This window comes from Hipposideros armiger, unplaced genomic scaffold (assembly GCF_001890085.2).
Source record: "Hipposideros armiger isolate ML-2016 unplaced genomic scaffold, ASM189008v1 scaffold_613, whole genome shotgun sequence".
Classification (NCBI taxonomy): Eukaryota; Metazoa; Chordata; class Mammalia; order Chiroptera; family Hipposideridae; genus Hipposideros; species Hipposideros armiger.
In genome coordinates, this window is record NW_017731963.1 from 338231 (window position 1) to 358146 (window position 19916).

A 19916-nucleotide genomic window follows, 5' to 3' on the forward strand; every position below is an offset into this window, starting at 1 on the left:
GATGAAAACTATGAATTTATGAAATTGAAGACCTTGATATACATGGAGAGACAAAATGTGTTCATAGCTTGGATGATTCAACATAACAAAGATGACATTTCTCCCCAAATTTATTTATTGGTTTAGCACAGTTCTTATCAAAGTTCCAGCAGGAATTTTTGTAGATACATACAAGTTGATTCCAAAATGTATACGTAAAAGCAAAGGAGCTAGAATAGTGAAACCACTTGAAAATGAAGAATAAAGTTAGAGGGATCACACTACCTGATTTTATTACTTATTATGTAGCTAATGAAATGGTGGTGTTGGAATAGGGATAGACACGTATTAAATCAAGGGAACAAAATACCGTAAAGTCCAGAAATAGACCCACACAAGGATGACCAACAGATTCTTGATGAAGGTGCAAAAGCAACTCAACGATAATCCTTTCAACAAGTAGTGTTGACACAATTGGACTTACAAAGGCAAAAATAATAAACCTCAATCCAAACTGTACATTATATCCAAAAATGAACTCAAAAGGAACCATAGATCTAAATGTAAAACGCAAAACTACAAAACTTTGAGAAGAAAATATAGGAGAAAGTCTTCACGACTAAAGGCTTGGTGAAGAGTTCTTAGACGTGATACCAGAAGCACAAGCCATCAAATAAAAATAATAAAGTGCACTTTATCAAAGTTTAAAACTTTTGACCTGTGAAAGGCCTGTTTAAAAAATAAAAAAGACAAACCACCATCTGGGAAAAAATTCATGCAAATCACATATCTGACAAAAGATTTGTTTCTAGAATATATCAAGAACTTTCTAAACTTAACATTAAGATAACAATCCAATTAGAAAATGTATAAAGACTTGAACAGAGACTTCACCAAAGAAAATATAAAGATGACAAATCAGCACATGAAAAGATGTTCAACATTAGCTGTTAGGAAAACGCAAATTAAAGCCACAGTGAGATGTTATTACACACCTATTAGGATGACTAGAATTAGGGATACTGACAATACCAAGTGCCGGTGAGAACACCTTTTTTGTATAGCCCTAACTCTTAGAACCATGGTAATGTTTCACATACCCAAGAAACACATAAATAACCCAAACCAGCCAGGATATGTGGGAGCAACCCCAAAATGGCATGCAAATGATAGCAAATGAACCTGTGTTCCAAGTGAATAAGATAACCCCACTGAAGAATATAGGGAATAGAAGAACTAACCTAAGTAATTTTGGAAAATAGCATTTTGACTGAATAATATAGGGCTACAAAAAGAATTGCATACAAATATTGCACTCTAGTAAATAAAATATATACTGATTTGAACATGTATTGAACAAAACAAGTAAATATGTTGTGGATAACGAGGGCCAGGTTTCTCACTGTCAGAAAAAAAGAAATTAGAAATAAGAGTCAGAAGGAACCCTGTGTGGTGTTGGATTAGATTGGAAATTTGTGTAAACCCATGGTTTTTCATAGATTGACAGATGGATAAACATAGAGATAAATACGGATGTGTGTATACATGTGTTAGTCTACTGATGTGTATTTTCCAGTTCTGTCCTCTCAGAAGGCAATGACATCCCAGTTGCAGTGAGCACATCTGGATATCTACTGCCCATGGTTTCTAAAGACAGTGTTCCTACTGAAAACAACAACGAAAGCTTAAGTTCCTGGGAGAAATGTTTAATTCCAGATTTTGGGGAGGGAAAGTAAAACCTGAGCCTGGGACACATTATAGTGCTAGAGAGGAAGGACNAGCCAGTTCTTAACCATCGCGCCACTCGGCCGGCTCGAGGTTGAGTTTTTGCTTTGGGAAACTCACTGGCTCTGGAGTCTGCCCCTGGCAAGAAGTGAGGGAGGGGGCACATACTGATGAAGTGAGCCCATGAACTGCCTGTGAACTGAGATGGGCAAGCACCTTAGAGGGCAGGCACCAGTGCCAGGTCAGGGCTAACTGGGGAGCAGAATTCCTCATTCTCTCACGGAGGTCCCTATGACAGTGGCTGATGATAAAGGGGACTGTGGTCGGGGTTGACCCATGGAGACCACAGATGGAGCTGACCATCCGAAGATCCTATAGACCAAAGTAGGTGGGAGGTAGGGAGGTTTGGCTAGAGTACCAGGTGGTTCCTTCATTGAACCAGTCAGTAAATATTTATTGAGGACCTATTATGTGCCAGCACTCTGCTAGGCACAGGGATCAGGTGGTGAATAAAAAAGATGGCGCCTGCCCTTGAAGATCATACAGGCCAGTGGGGAGGATGGTCTGTTTTGGTGGAGAAAGTAAAGTTCAGAGTCAGAGAAGGTGTGGATGCACCTCCCAGAGTGGAGGAGTGTGGGGACAGAGGCCAAGCAGACCTTGTCCCCAGAGTGGAGAACAGAAGTCTTCTTCCTCCCAGAATCTCCAGGAATATCCTGCACATCTGGAAATCCAACTTGCTGATCCAGCTGTGTTATCCAAGACCTGTCTTTCTCCTTGCCCTCAAACTCTCATGTACTGGATGTTGGCACCCAAGAACAGGAAATCCTAGGAGAGACAAGACAGGACAAGATGGTAAAACATCCCCTACTCCAAAAAGATGCATCTCTGATTTAAAGGGAGGCTCACATTTGGGGAAACACAAACTCTGCCAGAAACCAGGTCAGTGCATAAATTGCAAGTGTGCCTCTGTCCCCAAGGTCTCCATAAAGCAACAGCTTTTGCCAGCTACCTTCTCTAAGGTGGCGATTTATCTGTCATTTCCCAAGCTGCTCCTTTCAGGCAGGCCTCATAAATGTCCTTTGTGTCACCTATATTCTCTTTCCTTGGCAAAAAATACAAAATTGTGAGCTTCTGGGGTTTCCTCTCCTACCTTCTTGTAAGTTTCCATCACTCAAAGGGCAGGGGGGCGGGGGGAATTCTGAACTCAAGACAAAGTCCTATGGTTTTCCATAGTGATCCATCCCATGCCTTTGGGGGTCAAGCAAATGGACAGCATTGACGTCAAAATTCTAATAAATATGATAGCACACAATAAATCTTCTAATGACTTTCCATGTGCCAAACTGAGCTAGAAGCTTTCATACATGACCTCTCATCTTCACAAGAGCCTGGTCAGGTTTGGGCTACACCCCATTTTTCAGAGGAGAAAACTGAGGCCAGCTGTGTGAATTGTCACTCAGGCTTTGTTTTGAACTGTCTGACTCCTTGTAAACACTCAACAGTAGTTGGATGTTGAGTATCCCTGGGCCCGAAAGGCCTTTGGACAGTTTTCCAAATATAATAGTTGGTCAGTGTTTCAATGTTCCTGACCACTCTGCTCTTATTAATGTATGTCCATGATGTACCAGGCACAATGCAGCATGTACTTTAATGTTCACAAGCCCGCCAACGAGATCATCCCACCTTACGAATGCTATGCTAGAAAGACAACCTGAACTGTAGTGCGTGGGTGGTCCATACAATGCTTGGTCAGAATAGTGGGGAGAATAGTGAAGAGTCAGACATATTCCTTGGTATTAAAATAGTTAAGTAAATTGTGGCCCATCTGATGGATGGGACAATACTTAACATCCGGGTGGGGGAGGAACTAGGTTGCAACAAAAAGAAACAAGAAAAGAAAGAAAACAGGTATGTGCACAAGCCAATGCACTTATCCAAAACAAATGACTTCTTTCAAATGCTTAGAGAAAACAAAAAGACTGAAGGAAGTATACCTAAATTCAAACTGTGGGTGTGTGGGGGGAATGGGTCTATGAGGGGGAGCACACCAAACATGTATATATTTAGAACAAAGTGCTTCTACTTAAGAATTTGGAAGAACATTAAAAACTTACAAATGGCTTTCAGAATCTGAATTGTCTAGGATGGGCATGTCTAGAACTGCGGTATTTTACAATGAGCTCGTCACCCATGGTGAGGGTTAGAAGGCAAGGTGGTACAGTACCTTGTGTCAACTACCTCCTACTCCAATAGAGGTCCTATTTCTGAGGGATACGTGGATGGCTTCCTGGCATCTAGCCATGCTGGGAGCATCCAACTCCAGTCCAGGTTTTCCCAGCTGCAGGACTGGGCTGGTTCCCACCCACTGAGTTATGGCTTCCTAACCCAGAAAGCTAACCGATCCCTCTCCCCAAGTCCTCAGAGCCCCCTGAACTCACTCACCTTGTGGATCTGGAGAACAGGGTCATAGAGCTGAATATGCTTTAGCAGAGGGAGAGGGAACCCGTTTGCCAACTTCTCTGGAGATCGAAGCACAACATTGAGAGAGATTTGTTAATAAATAACAATTATAGACAAAGTTAAAAAAAGAAGTCCTCTCTACAAACTCTATACAGAGTATATTCTCAGTTAATTATCACCAAAGACTGTGAGGCAAATATGATTATTATTGTCATTTTGCAGACAAGGAAATTGAAGCAGAGAATGGCCATGTAATTTTTCCTAGGTCACATAGCTAGAAAGTGGCAGAACTGGGATTTGAACCCAGGCAGGCTGCCACAGGAGTCTTAGCTCTCAACCACAAGGCTATGTGAAAGGAGTGGTAGGTATGGGGTAGAATACACTCATGATAAGCTTGTGGGCACCTGCTCTCTGCCCTCCACCCTGTCTTGCTTTCTATTGGCAGCCAAATGAAGTAAAGCCTGATGGAAACAGGGTTTAGGTCTTTAAGCTTTATTTTTTTGACAAGGGAGTTGGCAATTGACTTGGAAATGTGAATTCAGAGGTGGGCTGCCTTACGCCCTCGATATTAACTGGATCTTTAGTCTTTCACTTGCCACTTCCTTCTCTTAAGAGCTCCCTGTGCTCCAAAGAACTTCCCCAGTCCCCAACCCTCATTCAGTCCTGGAGGGAGATGAGGTTGACTGCAACACTCCCATCTCACAACAGGCCACTGAAGCTCAGAGAGAAGTGACTTGCCTAAGGTCTCACAGCCCGTAGGAGAGGCCTGTTTCCCAATTCTAAGTCCACCTCTGTTTCCCTCAAAAAGCACTGTCCACTCTTGACTTGGAAAAACTCACAGTGATTCTTACCATTGACCTCTGGATAGAGGATGTTGAGGATATAGTAGTTGAGCAGCGCCGCCAACATCTCCACCTAGTGGAGAACAGGAGAGGTGACCACATGTGCCATCTTGCCCACTAAAAAACCTCCACCTAGCCACCCTGGGGGTGGGGTGATTCTATAGGTACTGACATGGCAAAAGTCTTGAAAAAAGCAAATTTCAGATAGATGCCTACATCATGCTACTATTTGCTAAGATAAAACTATTTTGAGACACACACTTATATGTGTGCAAAGAGATAGAAAAATTTTGGCAGACTACATGCCCAATTGTCTTTTCTCTAGGAAGAATATCAAAGTTTGGCTTAGCCTTATTATTATTATTTTTAAAAGATTTTATTGGGGAATTGGGGGAGGGGAACAGTGTTGGGGAATTGGGGAAGGGGACCAGCCAAGTTGTTCTTCAGTCTTCGTTGGGGAGGGTGCCAGCTGCCATCTGGCTTCCCATTGGCAGCTCGTGGCCTCTAAGCTCAAGGTGCTGTGTTCAATCTTAGTCGCGGGTGGGCGTAGTTACCATCCCATGTGAGAGTCGAACCAGAAGCCTTGTTGTTAAGAGTGCACACTCTACCCACTGAGCCACCCAGGCGGCAGCTCAGCTCAAGGTGCTGAGTTCAGTCTTAGTTTCAGGTGGGCGGAGCCCACCATAGAACAAGCAATCTTGTTGTTACACCAGCTGAGCCATCCTGCCACCTGTTGGCAGCTCAGCCGAAGCTCAGCTCGGGTGCAGCATCACTGGCCCATGTGGGAATCGAACTGGCGGCCCTGTTGCTCAGAGCCCGCGCTCTTAAGCCAACTCTTAACCAACTGAGCCACTCGGTTGGCCCAGGCTTAGCCTTATTTTTGGTATTTAATTTTTTTTATAGTGATAATGTTTTCCTGAATTACTTGTGTAATACAAAAAATGTTAAGTCAGGGCTGGAAGAGGGGATTGCAAACTCTGGTTCCGGGAAACCTATCCTTGGCCGATAGGCCTTATCGAATTTCTGGCCACAGTGATTGGCTAAAGAATGGGCACATGACTAGGGTTGATCCAATGAGAGCTAACAGGGATTTTTTTTTTTGTAATGTTGTAGGTTTAAAAAAAAAATGAAGCTACAGGATTTTTTTTTATTTTTATCAATGGTAATAATCTGCCTGAGAATGAAGCCAGCACAGATGAAAGCAGGTAGAGAGATGGAGAGAAATTCTTGAGGGACTAATTTGAGCACCTGGATCCAGCTATGCTTGAAACCTCTAGCCTTAGTTTTCTTTGTTTTTTTAACTATATGACCCTATACATATGACCCTTAGGTCTGCCTAAGACATTTTTAGTTGGCTTTCTTTTCCTTGCAGTTAAAATAATTCTGTTTGATAGAAGATTTACTTATATATTATCTTACATTGGGATGTAACTTTTGCTTGGCCCTATGTTTTATGTCCTTGAGGGCTTCTACACTTTTCTAGGACAGAGAGCAGCTCTTTGCTTCTACACTTTTCTAGGGCAGAGAGCAGCTCTTTGCTTTTCTGTTTTCTACTACAGCCATAGTATTTCTTTGTAAACAATCTCAATTATTTAATACCCAAGTCATTTCATAAATGAAAACAATAATAACTTACATTGAATACTCCAACTTTAGATTCTTTCAGCTCCACTTGTATCCTACAATGAATCAGAGAAGATTCATGATGTGGGCTTTATTCCCATGGGAGACCTAAGCAATGTGGGGGTCCCCAGAAAGGAGGAGGCCCTGGCTCGAGAAGTCATAAGGCCAAGAGTGGGGTAGACGTGGGAGTGAAAAAGATGGCTGAATAACCAAAACTAATGATATAACCTTATTGGGAAGACTTGAAGAGGGGTGGTGGGTAGTGTAAAAGAGCTCAATCTTTATCTGTCACCTCGGGAAGCCAGAATAGCTGATGTCTAAAATTCATAGATTAAGAAAAAGCAGTATTAGTAAATTCTGTAGAAATTTGGAAGTGATGAGTATTAGGTGGAAAGGAAGTTTGTGGAAGTAGGGTCTGTGAGGCAAAAGAATTGGGCCAACAATTAAAATTTAAGTTTCCCCCCCAAATGGTGGGCCCCTATCATTGACAGAAGGATCTCGTCACATCTGTAGCACCAGCTACAGAGAATCAGCTACAGTGCCGGACGGAGCAGGCTCAGTTGAGTGCCCCCATGTCGGTAGGAGGTTGACTTACTTTTCTGGCTTCAGGAACCCAGTGATTTTGCTGGTGTTGACGGTCAACATGGCGGATACATTACTGGCCTGGAAATACCAGTAGAAATAAACAGGTCTGAATAAGGGAGGTTGTTATGTACAAGAAGGATAACTCTGAGGACCAGCTGTCTTCTCTAAACAAACAGCTCTCTATGAGTTAAAGCAGGAACTTGCCCACTAGACTATAGACTCCCAAGATGCTCATTGGAGGTGCTTGATAAACGTTTGAACATGAATTTGAACAATTTTACTTGAAATTGTTGATTATGATAGCAATTAAACTTTAACAGACTACCAAGAGAAGATGTAGAGTGCCTATCCCTGGAGATCTCTAAAGGGATCATTTCTAGATAACTCAGGGCCAAGATTCAGCCACAGTAGTAATAATAATAGATTATGTTTAATTTTAAATATATTGATAACAGAACTTTACATAACAATAACAATATCAAACTGCAGACATAGCATCTAGGAACAATTACCCTTCCAGAAATTTGTCTTGTTGAGTTTCAAACCTTAAACAAGAGAGCAAAATTCTCCATTCAGTGAGCAGAAGCCCCAAAAGACTCAGAATCTCCTCTCTATTAGACAGGATCCATTGGGAAAGGAGAAGCCACTCTTAATATTTAACTCAAAGGGAATTTAATACAGGAAATTGCTGAGAAGCACCCCTCCCCCCAAAAAAAAAGAGTCAGAGAAGCAACTCAGAGATTAGCAGAAGCAGGAACCTGCTTTTACCCCAGGACCAGAAGAACAGAGGGAGGAGTCGAGAATATGGGAGCCACCATGGAGGAGAGTTACTGCCCAAGTCTCTGTTCAAGAGAAAGAGAGAAGGAAAAATACTCTGGCTTTTTCCTTCCTCCCACCCCCAATCTTCTGACAGCGCCTTCCATTGGCTGACCTAGCTGGAAGTCAGAGTGCAGGGAGCTTGGGATATGTAGTCTTTGGGGGTCAGAAATAGATACAGAGCAGAACAGGTTAAAGATCCCCTATACAGGGGTCAGCGAACTGCGGTTCCCGAGCCACATGTGGCTCTTTGGGTGCATTCCATCTCAAAAGTTTGCTAACCCCTGGAAGAGCCAATCCTGTCCCTCACAACAATTTAAAAATTATTCGAGAGCCATAAATATATTTTTTGCAAATGAGGAAAATTTAAGGTAATATTATAAATGAAACTATGATAGTTTTATTTTCATTTTCAATTTTACTTCAGAGCCACATGTTCGTACCCAAAGAGCTGCATGCGGCTCGCGAGCCGCAGTTTGCTGACCCCTGGCGGCTCTCCGTCTCAAAAGTTTGCCGATTGCTGCCCTATACCTTCCTCCCCACAGTAGTCTAGACTCAGTGGGAGATACATACATTAAACAAATAAACCCCAAAACAGCTACATAAGTATCTTTATAATAAATGCAATGAAAAAAATAATAGGGTGCTACAAGAGAAAAATGACAAGGGGCTTAAGGTAGATCAAGGGTAAGAACAATCAAGATAGGCCTCTCTGAAGAAGTGATAGTTAGGTTGAGATCTTAAAGAGTCAGCCAGGTGGTGAGTTGGGGGAAAAACACACAGGAAAATGGAACAGCATTGGCAATGGCTTTGAACCTTACCACACCCAGCCGGAAGACCGGCTCCCTGGTGGAGCTGGGCAGGAGCACAAAAGCCTCAATCTCCAGCTCTGGGGCCAAGGACAGATTCCCAGGGCTGAAGTTCAGGAATGGGGCAGAGACCACTGTTCCCTGGAGCTCCAAGTTCATGTTGGGGTACTGTCTGGCTAACTGGGGACAGAATGAGGAGATTATGTCAAGAGGAGGAAATATGCAAGTTTTCTGAGAGAGCCTGGAGAGAATCAGATAAAGCTGAGAATGCTTTTTGGTTGATCATATTTCCACAAAATGTTCTGTGCTTTTTTCTCTTAAAGGTATAACTGGATATCTTTCCATGTCAGACATATAGAGTCTGTATTATCTATTTCATGACTGCATTGTATTCCATTGTGCATAAGTACTGTCATTGATCTAACTCTGCTGGATATCAAGTTGTTTCCAAGGTTTTCTCATTATAATGATCATTGCCTGTGCACTTTGACTATTATTTGGGGGGGAAGGGGATACATTCCTGGAAGCGGAATTGCTGAATCAAAGGGCAGGAATATTTTTAAAGCTTTTTGATAAGGAATTGCCAAATTATCCTCCAGATAGGTCGGAGCAATTTTTTCACTACCCACCCCTCCCTGGGCAATGGGTGAGAGGTATTGTTTCTTCACACCCTCATCACAATCAGCTAACTGCATATATAGAGACCAGGCACCAATGATTTTGAAATACGACGCAACTATGTTCCTCCATTTCAAAAGTGCACACAATTTTCTGTTTAACTTGAGGTAGGTACAGAATTTAATTTGGGGCAAGGCTGTTCCTTTTGTGGGGGAAGTTGGTGGAAGAACAACAGTCCCATGGGCCTTTTGGTTATGCAAATATAAAATCTACATCCTATTGTAAAAAGAAATGTTTAGAAAGTTGAGGAGGCAAACTGCTTTATTTAGAAGGTGGGCTGAGTTGCTTCTCTGCCAGGTTGATGATGATGCAAGCAGGAAAGGGATAGGGAGAGTTTCCTCCTCTTCCTGGGGCAAAAGAGATGTGGGAGCCAGGATGTGGGCAAGGGCACTTCAAAGCTAGCCGGACAACATGGCGGCAGGTTGGGCTGTTGTGGGCTCTAGGGAGAAAAAGTGCCTGTAGGGGGAGCCTTAGAGAAGAACATAGCCCAGGCATTGCAGAGCTTAAAGTTTAAACATTTTCCCACCGTTATAATTTCTCCCAGCCATCATGAAGCCTTCTGAAAGGCAGGTTAAACACTATAGCCTATCTGATCTGTGTTTTGGGCGGGACTCAGGAGGTAGGGGGAGAGGACAGGTGAATTTCTGTGGGATTAAATGAGATGCGGCACATGACAGAGCTGCGAGGTTATTCACTGCAACGCGGATGCAGCAAAAGAATGTCCTTCCAAGGGAGACTGGTTAAACAAGTACTGGTCAACCCATAAATGGCAGACTGCATACTCATGAAAACGAGTGAAGAAGATCTTTATCTGCCTAAATGGATTGATCTCCCAGTACAGAAAGGGAAAAACATAAGGTACAAAATGGGGTGTCTACTATGCCTTCCATCGTGTAAAAAATGCAAGAAAGATAAACAAATTTATTTGTATATATATAGAGCGTCACCAGGAGGATGTATATACTCTGATAATATTGGTAGACTCTGGATGGGAGCTGGGTAGTTAAGGGACAGGAGTAGATAGGAGATTTTCCATTCTGTAGATTTTTATGTTATTTGAATGTTGAACCATAAGAATTTATTATCCCGTCAAAAATAATTTTTTAATTTATTAAAAGAACAGTGCCTGGTGCCTACTATGCCCTCTCTAATTGACGTTATTGGTTAGGTCACATTTTGTGGGACGTGTTGGCATTCCTTGGGATTCTCAGATATCGCTAATAAGAGACTGGGCAACCTATGGTCCCACAAGACTCTGGGCCCAGGCCTGTGTTATCTGGGCTTTGAAGGGCAGTAAGCCCCGAAGGCTGCAGTATCCCAGCCTTCAATGGGGGCCCTCGCTGCCAGACTGTTGGTCAAGCTGAGAGTAGTGCACAGGTTTTTAAGGGAAACCCCTGAAGGCTCAGCCTGCACCCACCAAGGGCTGAGGGAAGCCTTACCCGGGGCGCGAAGACACGGAAGGACTTGGTAGTCAGTCGGATGTTAGATGTGGGTGGAACCTGCAGCAAAGAGACACAAAGAAGCTTTAGGGTGCTCCTGCAGGAGGTGAAGGTCTAAAGAGGGGGAGGTGGGATGTTCAGGACTGTAACTTCTCAACTGCCCGGGATTACCATGGCAGTGACGAGATGCCAGTCCTGCATTCACCATGAATACATGAGTCCCTGGGTCCTGTCTGCTCTCCTTGGGGTACAGGTGACATGCAGGACCCACTCAGAGAGTCCAATCAGGGTGAGATTTGCAGTCACAAAGACCTAGGTTTGGCTCCTAGTTTTGTCACTGTGTAGTCTCAGGACAGTCCCTCTACTTCTCTGAGTCTCAACTTCCTCACCTATAAAATGGGGATAATATAGTCAGCACCTATCAGGTCATTGTAAGGGTTACATGAGATGGTGGGTACAAAGCATTTAACACAAGGCCTAGCATATAGTGAGTGCTCACTATAACATAGTTATATGATCTCATCCAATAAAAGAAAGAACTATACCACAGGTGGGATGGGTGAACCCAACATGATGATAGAAGGAAAAGGCCTGAGCATGTGTGAGAAATCATCCCAAGGACAAAAAGTCACTCCACCCATCCACCAGATGTCCCCAAATTTATTACCAGGTGATGCTGGATCATCCAAATTGGGCTATGCCCTGTTTCCCCCACCATCCTGATATAGTTCACAAGGCCTTAGCTTTTAGGAAGTAACCATTTGAAACTCAGAAATATTAAAGAGATGAGAAAGAGTAAAGGTGTGACCCATTATAACATTTAGTATCTCTTATACAAATTTGAGAGAGTTGTTTTAGAGGTAAGCGCTAGGAAGACTTTGTCTCTCCTTTTTACCTTAAATCACTAAACTATGTACCTTTTCCATTTTGAGTATAAGGAAGCTCCCAGACAAATTTGTAAGTTGAAAAGAAAAAATTGATTTATGGGTCCAATGCCTTCATAATTGTGCTTTACCTTTAACTTGGTCTTTATTTCATATTCTATATAACTTTATGCATTTGTCAGTGTCTCTATTATCCTGCCTCATTCACTAATTAAAAAACCCCACAAAACCTCCACAAACCGTCAGGATGAGAGAAAATATGAATTAGAATAACAGGTCTAGACTTGGGTGGGTGGGTGGGGGGGAATAAAACACAGACCAGCAAGCTAAAAAGTCTTCCACAATTGTAATAAGGGAGAAAAAACTTTGACTTGGAGCTTCCTGGCAGCCAAAGTGAAAATGGAAATTGTGCTAACTTACATTTTTCCTAGCCTTGATCTTTTTTCTTAGTCATAATGTACTATGTCACTGATGTAAATGGGGTGCAAAGGAAATAAGGAAGGGGATCCAGGTTACATTGTCATCTGTAAGCATTATTCTGTCACCATCCTCACCATGTCATCTGTGATGTTGAAATTCAGGTACCCTGCCTTGTGATATACTAGGCTGGCTGTGTTGAAGACGTAATCAGAGATAGCAAAGTACACCATTCGATTGTGTTCCTCAGGAAGGCTCATGACAGGAGCAAGGAAGTCAACTGGAGAGCGGTGATCACGGTTAAAAATTTCAGCCTGAAGAGAGAAAATCATGTGCATTTGACCTTTCAAAGTCGATCCCAGAGCTGGACATCCGAGCTAGGTAGTTGCCCATTTAGTCTGATGAGGGGGCACTGGCTAGAGACACTGCCTGAAACTCTACCAAGACATTTTCCTTTGAGCCAAGTGTTGCATATCCAGAATCCCTTAATAAAAGACTCCCAAGCTTTGGTATATTAACCCACAAGACCTACTGGCCAGCCCCTCCGCACTACCTAGGGCCAGCTGTGATTGATGTCACCTTCATGGTGGGTATCGTGAAGGAAGGGAGGGGAAGTTTCAAGGCCTAAGAGTTGCAAGACACTTGGGAGAGGACCCTGGCTCTGGGAACACTCCCCACCCCTCCGTATTGCCCTGCTCTGGACACAGCTGGAACCACAGGGGAGATGTGCACAGATCTGAAGCTAGGGGGAACAGGAAAACCCAAGAAAGGGCTAACCCTGAGGAAATGCCACAACTGGGGCTGGACCCACCCAAGCCCCTGCTCCAGAACCCTCACCTTCAACATCACATCCAGCATTTGGGCTGTTGCCTGAGGGGCCTCCATTAAACTGTAATCAATGCCAGCAAAACTGCCAATCTTCGTGGTGACTGTGAACCAGGGGAGAGGCAGAATGAGGAGCCAGGCGATGGAGAAGGGGTAAGGGCTCTGAATGACCTAAACTCCTGTGAATTTCTTCAGAGGCTCCTGCCCCTCTGCCTCAAGACCTTCCACCCAGCCCAGCCCTAGGGCAAAGAACTGCTTCAGCAAGAAAGAGACAACCTGGTTTCTCTTTTCCCACTGGTGGATTAGCCATGGGGTGGGTATACTCAGCTTGGGGCCTGAGTAGGTTCCAGGGACACACACATACACACACACACACACACACACACACACACACTCACACACACACACCTGAGGGTGGGAGAAGCCCAGGTTTGGCAGCCGGTCCACACCTGGAGCTTCAAGGAAGCCACACAATGGAGAGAAGTCTGCAACCAATGCTATTGCTTCTCAGTTTACAACTGAGTTCTTGATCTTCAGGAAACCAGCCTCCTATCAACACGAACTTAACAACCAGGAAGGTCAGGCATGTCCAGAGGGTTCAGACACCTCCCCTCAAAGTCCTGGAGGAAGAGGAGATTCATATCCCGTGCACTGGGTCATCTGTGTCCACCTGGGCCTCCAGGGAAGGAGGATGTCACAAGTGAGTGGGGAGACCTGGGGGCCATGGCATCAGAGAACACCTCAGACAATTTGTCAGGGGCTAGCCCTGCAAGCATTATGTATGCACCCTAGATCCAGGGCCCGCTCTTGTAGAGGATTGTTCTACAGCACACTTACATGTGAGGGCATATTGCCCCATGTTGGCAATAGCAAATAACAAATCTGTATGTCCAGCAGCTGGAGACTTGTTAAATAAATGATGACATATCCACAGGATGGAATACTACACCAATATTAAAATGAGGTCTGTTACTACCCCTTTGAAAAACTGTCAGGATCTGATAATGCTGAACCTATGCATACCACATGAGCCTAAAATTTCACTCCTAGGTATAACCCAAAGACATGCGTCTCCATGTTGTACTAGAATATTCATTCTAGTGCAGCCCTACCCATAATGGTCTGAAACTGAAACAACCCAAATGGCCTTCAACAGTAGGATGGAAGTAAATAGAGGAACATCATCACAGTGAAACACGACACAGCAAAGAGAATGAATGAACTCACCATATGCAACAATATGGATCGAAATCATTTTAAAGTTGAACAAAGAAAGCCTTCCATTTTTGATAAAAGACTCTAAATACTGCAAGGTTCCACTCATGTACAAAGCACAAAATTAATCTTTGCTGGTAGAATTTGGGATGGTGGTTACCCTTGAGTGGTGGGTAATGACAGGAAGACACATGAGGGGACTCTGAAAGGCTATCATATTCTGCATATCGATCTGGTAGCTGCTGGTATCTGTGTACTCAGTTCGTGAAAATTCTGTAAGCTGTTCACTTATGATTTGAATGCTTTTCTCTATGTAACTAATTTCCACAAAAAAGTTATTAAAAATAAGATAGATTCTTATGTGCTGATATAGAAAGATCTCCAACATACACAAGTTATAAAAGGGCAATATCTATACTACATATAAATGAATATATATTCAAATTATGCATATACACATATATTCATGAACACAGGCATACATATATGAATGTATATTCATATACTTATGTATATGTATATTTATATTTGTATATGCAAAGAAAATATCTGAGAGAATCTGCCCCAAACAGAGGTTACTTCTTGGAAGAAAATTTGGGGAGAAAAAGGGGCTTTTAATTTTTACTTTCTATACTTCTGTCCCATTTAAGGTTTTATAAAGTACATATTTGTGCTTATAAAAATTAATAGAGATAAACTGTTCCAGGATGGGTGAGGCACCCTACCTGGCAGAGTTTGGAGATAAGGCTGTAGGTCAGAGGTCACTGATTTCTGGACCATTTTGCAAATCTGAAAAAAAAGGGAAGAGAAAGCTTGAGTGAGTTCCCTGGCTTTGATCTAACACTGAGTTAATTGCTTCTATCACATTATTTCACACTTTTGCTCACTGATCCGTTGATTCTACAGAGATGTGTATGTACTTATCATGTACCAGGTCCTGAAGAAACAGAAATAATCAAAACTATGTAGGCCCCCATGTGGACTCTAGCAGGGCCTAATTGGGCCTTCCAAAGATGATCCCAGGGCCGGACATCTGAGCTACGTAGTCACCTACAGAGCCTGATGAGGGGACATCGGCTGGAGGCACTGCCTGAAAAGCCCCATCTTTAAAGACGTTTTCCTTTGGGAGATCCTGGCCTCCCAGAATTTACAGTTGAATAGCGGAACTAGACAGCAAGTAGAAATAGCCACACAAATTAAGTGTATAATTAATGTAGACTCTTCTTAAATGCCATCACTTAACAGTTTGGCCGGATAGACCCACATTTGCTGTTTCCCCTGATACATCACAACATGGCAAGAGGGTGCTCAAGAATGAGGCTGGCATGTTTCCCAAGCTCACCTAGACGCCCAGGACCTCAGAACAAGGAAAGGAACAGAATACAGCTAGCCATACCCAATCTGTGGGGTCTGCCTGCTATCCCTAATTCAACCACCAGGGGCACTCAAAGCCAGACCGGACGTTGGGGGAGGGGGGGATGTCTCTGTGCGTGTGTGTATTTTTCCTTTCCCCCCTTTATCACTTTCTCCCTTCCCAAGCACAGTCACTGCTACAGACAGAGCTCCAGGGATATGACACCTGGGAAATGGGACTTTGGGGCAAAGTGAGTGTTTGGGAGAACTGAAGGTTCACATGAAACCTCTTTGTATTTAGCCAGATTCCAACATTTGGAGATTTCACGTATTTTTTTTTTTAATTGGAAAAACCTGCCCTTTAATTGCCACCTCCCCATCCAGAATAGGTGCTCATGGTAGGAACCAGGGGCTCTACCTGGTTCATGCACTCCTGAAGTTTCCTACTTGGTCTCTGCAGGCACCTAAGAGATGATTTCCTCTTTGGCTTTTGTGAAAAGCAGGGCAGTGGGGGGCAGTGACCAAGGCTAAGTAGAGGGAGGGGCAGGAGTTTCTGTTTCATCCTGATGTTTTACCCTTGGCTGAGCATCAAACCCTTCTCACTCTCACTGGACAGACTCAGGGTCCAGAGACCTACTTTTTGCCCCCAGCTTTGCCACACACCAGCTCTGTGACCTTCAGCAAATGATTTATCTATACTTTCTGGGCCTTGGGCCCAAGTATGCTTGGGCCAACCCCTAGGGCTGTCCACGGCCATAGGTCAGTAAGGACTTGCGCCCAGCCCTTGAGTGGCTCGGAGGATGCCAGCAGATCCAACGTTCTTACCTCGGTCTCCAATATTTTTTGGAAATTCGACTCGATCTTGTTGTGAAAGAGATTCAGCAGCCACCTGGAGAAAAGAACATAGTGGGTGGTCAGCTGTGTGCCGCTGAATGCAGTGATGGCGGGGCAGCCGAGAAAGCCGGGCCCTGGCTTCCAGCTAAACCCAAGGGAGCCCTCCCCACCTCATCCTGGTACTCTGCTATGTCCTAGAGTCCCAGCTCGCAGCACGCTTACTGAATTCAGGGCATCTGGCATCCTAGTCCCCTGCTGCACCCCAGGCAAATGCAGTAGATTTAGGGGAGGGGCTTGAGAATCAACATTTACCAATCAAGGAAACTTTACCTAAAGAGACCTGCCTAAAGGCTTGTATATTTTTCACAAACTCTCCTTTGGCCAAAAGCCCTTGTGTTCCTCTAGTAGCCAAATTTCTTTTGCCTGATGTTGGTTCCCTGAAGTTCTTTTTTTGGTGGAAGTGGCACACCCATACTCCTGGCTTGAATCTGTGTCTATTATTCTCAGCAATGGCCTTCAAAGAATGACCTCCAAGTGCTCTTGCGTTCTGTCTGGACCATTATGCTTATCAGAGACCAGGCCTCTGGCTGGCTGGGCCTCAGGCTGCAACCAGGGGTCAAGCTGGCTACTGTCCCAGTGGTGACCTACCCCAAACGTCCTGAAATGTCCACCTCTACATCACGGATATTGCTGCTGCAGTTGAAGGCCATAACCGTGGGCCTCCCTGAGGGCTCACTGCCCAAGACGAGGTTGACCGAAATGGTGATGTCCTTGACCTGCACGTCAAAGGAGCCCTGCAGTTTCCTGGAGAAGATGAGAGAAGCAATGACTGATTCTTAGACGCTTGTGAAGGTATGGGCAAACAGAAATAATTTAAAATGTTCTAGGAACCACATTTAAAAAGGCAAAGAGAAAGAGGTTAAATTAATTTTAATGGTATATATTATCATTTCAACATGTAATCAACATAGTAATTATTAATAAGATTCCTTATGTTCTTTTACTCGTTAAATCTTCAAATCTGTGGCTGCGCCCTTACAGCAAGCAGATCTCAATTTGTTCCAGCCACTTTTCAAGTACTCAGTGAAGACATGGCTAGAAGCTTCTATATGGGACAGTAAAGGTCTAAAGTGGAAATATGGTCAGGTTACCCCGAAGAGACTGTCACCTCTCCTGTAATGGGCTGAATTGTATCCCCCCACCAAACCCCTATGTTTAAAGCCTAAACCCCAGTACCTCAGAATGTGACCATATTTGAGACAGCCTTTAAAGAGGTGATTAAGTTAAAAGGAGGCTGCTAGAGTGGTCCCTAATCTAATCTGACCAGTGCCCTTCTGAGAAGAGGAGTTAGGACACACAGAGAGACACCCAGGGTGCATGCACACAGAGGGATGACCGTGTGAGGACACAGTGAGGGGGGTCATCTGCAAGCCAAGGAGAGAGGACTCAAGAGGAAACCAGACCTGCTGACCCCTTAATCTTGGACCCATGCCTCCAGAAGTGTGAGAAACATAAGTTTCTGTTGTTTAAATCATGTGTCTGTGATATTTTGTTATGGCAGCCCTTGCAGACACATCCACCTTCCATCCAAGGACCTTGGAGGGCAGAAGACAATTCAAAGGGCTGGGGAGCCACCCTTGACCCATGGCAAATAGGCAGATGGGCTCACACATCTGTATTTGGGTAACTCAGAGGTGTGCTCCATCCACACTGTCTCCAGAGGTTCTCAGGGGCGTATTCCTTTCTTCCTGCCTCACTTCCCCACACCCTTATGGGTGTTTCCTTAGATCACTTCCCAGATAAAGTACTTGCACTAGAATGCTCACCTTGGGGTCTGCTGCTGGGGGAAGCAAATCAAGAAGACACAATATTATCTCATTTAGTTCACCCACAGCCTCATCAGGGCAGCTAGAAGACTAGAAGAGACTGGTCCAAGAGCCAGGACTTGGAACCCGGGTGATCTCTGGGCTCCCTCCATCCACCACGACTAGGATCTCATTGGACCTAAGAAGAATGGGGCCAAGGCCAAGGACCCAAGAACCCGGGAGCTGAGCAAACTTACACGAATGACTTGCGCACCTTCCACTTGCCCTGGAGCTGGATGAAGGAGTCAGAGATGGACAAACTCAGGCCCTGGCCAGAGAGGGGTGTCAAAGCAGAGCTCCGCAACTCACAGCTACGGATGTCCAGGCTGGAGAGAGAGACACGGAAGGTGGGGGCATCAGTCCTGGCTTGGGTCCAGCTTCAGCTGGGGTCTGGCTCTCACCTTTGTACCTTTTCCCTGTGGAGACTGGACCAGCATGGCTGCTTTAGGCAGGCGTCAGGCTACCCCCACTTACTGAGTGCCTACTGTGTGCCCCACACTGACCAAACACCATGCCAAGCACTTTACATCTATCGTGTTACTTAAGACTCTCAGAGCAGGACAGTACTGTTCTTGTTCCCTTTTCACTGAAGGGGTGCTTTTGCCCAAAGTCACACACTTAGGATCAGAGCCCATGAATTTCATGACCCTGGTTTGGATCTGGAGTAGGGCACATGGATACACACCCCTCTGGGTTTGCAGCTCCTTCCTCTAGCCATCCCCTCCCTTGACACCATCACATTCAGAGAAGGCAGAGGACAGCTCAAGAAAAGACACAAAAAGGGCTGAGGGCAGCAAACCAAGATGGTACAATATTGTGGGGCCATCAGTTCAATTTTATTTGCCTGGAACATAGTAGGTGCTCAATAAATGTTTGTTGATGGCCTGAATAAAAGAAGGAAGGAAGGAAAGAAGGAAGGAAGGAAGGAAAGAAGGGAGGAAAGGGGGAAGGGAGGAAGGAAGGAAGGAAGGAAGGAAGGGAGGGAGGGAGGAAGGGAGGAAGGGAGGAAGGAAGGGAGGGAGGGAGGAAGGGAGGAAGGAAGGGTAATGAGTAGAGAGGATGGTGATGAGCTGTGGACTGAATTGCCCTCCCTCCATTGTCCATCCCTCAAAAAGTATTTTATTCCTTTTCAAAGCATCAGTTGCTAGTATCTAATGATCCTTTGAAGTCTCAGTTCAAATGTCACCTCCTCTGGGAAGCCTTCCTTGTTTAACAGTTGAGCTGCTCTATTTAAAGTTAAAGTTCTATCTTCTCTTCCAGACTACATCCAGTGGTCAGACCAGAGCCTGGATTATGACTCAAAGGAGGTAGCACTGTCATCCGCATTTTACAGATAAGGAAACTGAGGCTCAGGTCACACAACTAGTAGGTCTTCATTAATATTTGTTGCATAAATGAATGGAGGAGCCCAATTCCCTCCCAGAGCTTCCCTCTGAACTCTGTGAGGTACAGTCTCACTGTCTGCCCCAGAGGGGTCCCAACCCAATCCCAGAGTCCTCCCTCCCTCTCCAGCCCTCCGCCCCTGCCCAGCCACCTGGGGACCCAGCAGAAGGGAGCCTTACCTGTG

General features: G+C 44.5%; 1 protein-coding gene across 1 annotated transcript in view; it reads right to left on the minus strand.

Annotated features, from left to right (window-relative positions):
- Window positions 1–2133: 2133 nt before the first annotated feature.
- Window positions 2134–19916, minus strand: part of LBP (lipopolysaccharide binding protein) — a 26268-nt gene continuing 8485 nt past the window's right edge. Inside the window, exons 2-14 of the mRNA XM_019625059.1 lie at window positions 18547–18675; window positions 17133–17288; window positions 16476–16539; window positions 15023–15086; window positions 13095–13186; window positions 12395–12571; window positions 10957–11016; window positions 8852–9019; window positions 7225–7292; window positions 6643–6685; window positions 5016–5079; window positions 4147–4223; window positions 2134–2529 (exon numbers count right to left, since the gene is read on the minus strand). Of these exons, the coding sequence (XP_019480604.1) occupies window positions 2485–2529; window positions 4147–4223; window positions 5016–5079; window positions 6643–6685; window positions 7225–7292; window positions 8852–9019; window positions 10957–11016; window positions 12395–12571; window positions 13095–13186; window positions 15023–15086; window positions 16476–16539; window positions 17133–17288; window positions 18547–18675 (1207 nt within the window). The 3' untranslated portion in view covers window positions 2134–2484. The remainder of the gene's footprint in view (window positions 2530–4146; window positions 4224–5015; window positions 5080–6642; window positions 6686–7224; window positions 7293–8851; window positions 9020–10956; window positions 11017–12394; window positions 12572–13094; window positions 13187–15022; window positions 15087–16475; window positions 16540–17132; window positions 17289–18546; window positions 18676–19916) is intronic.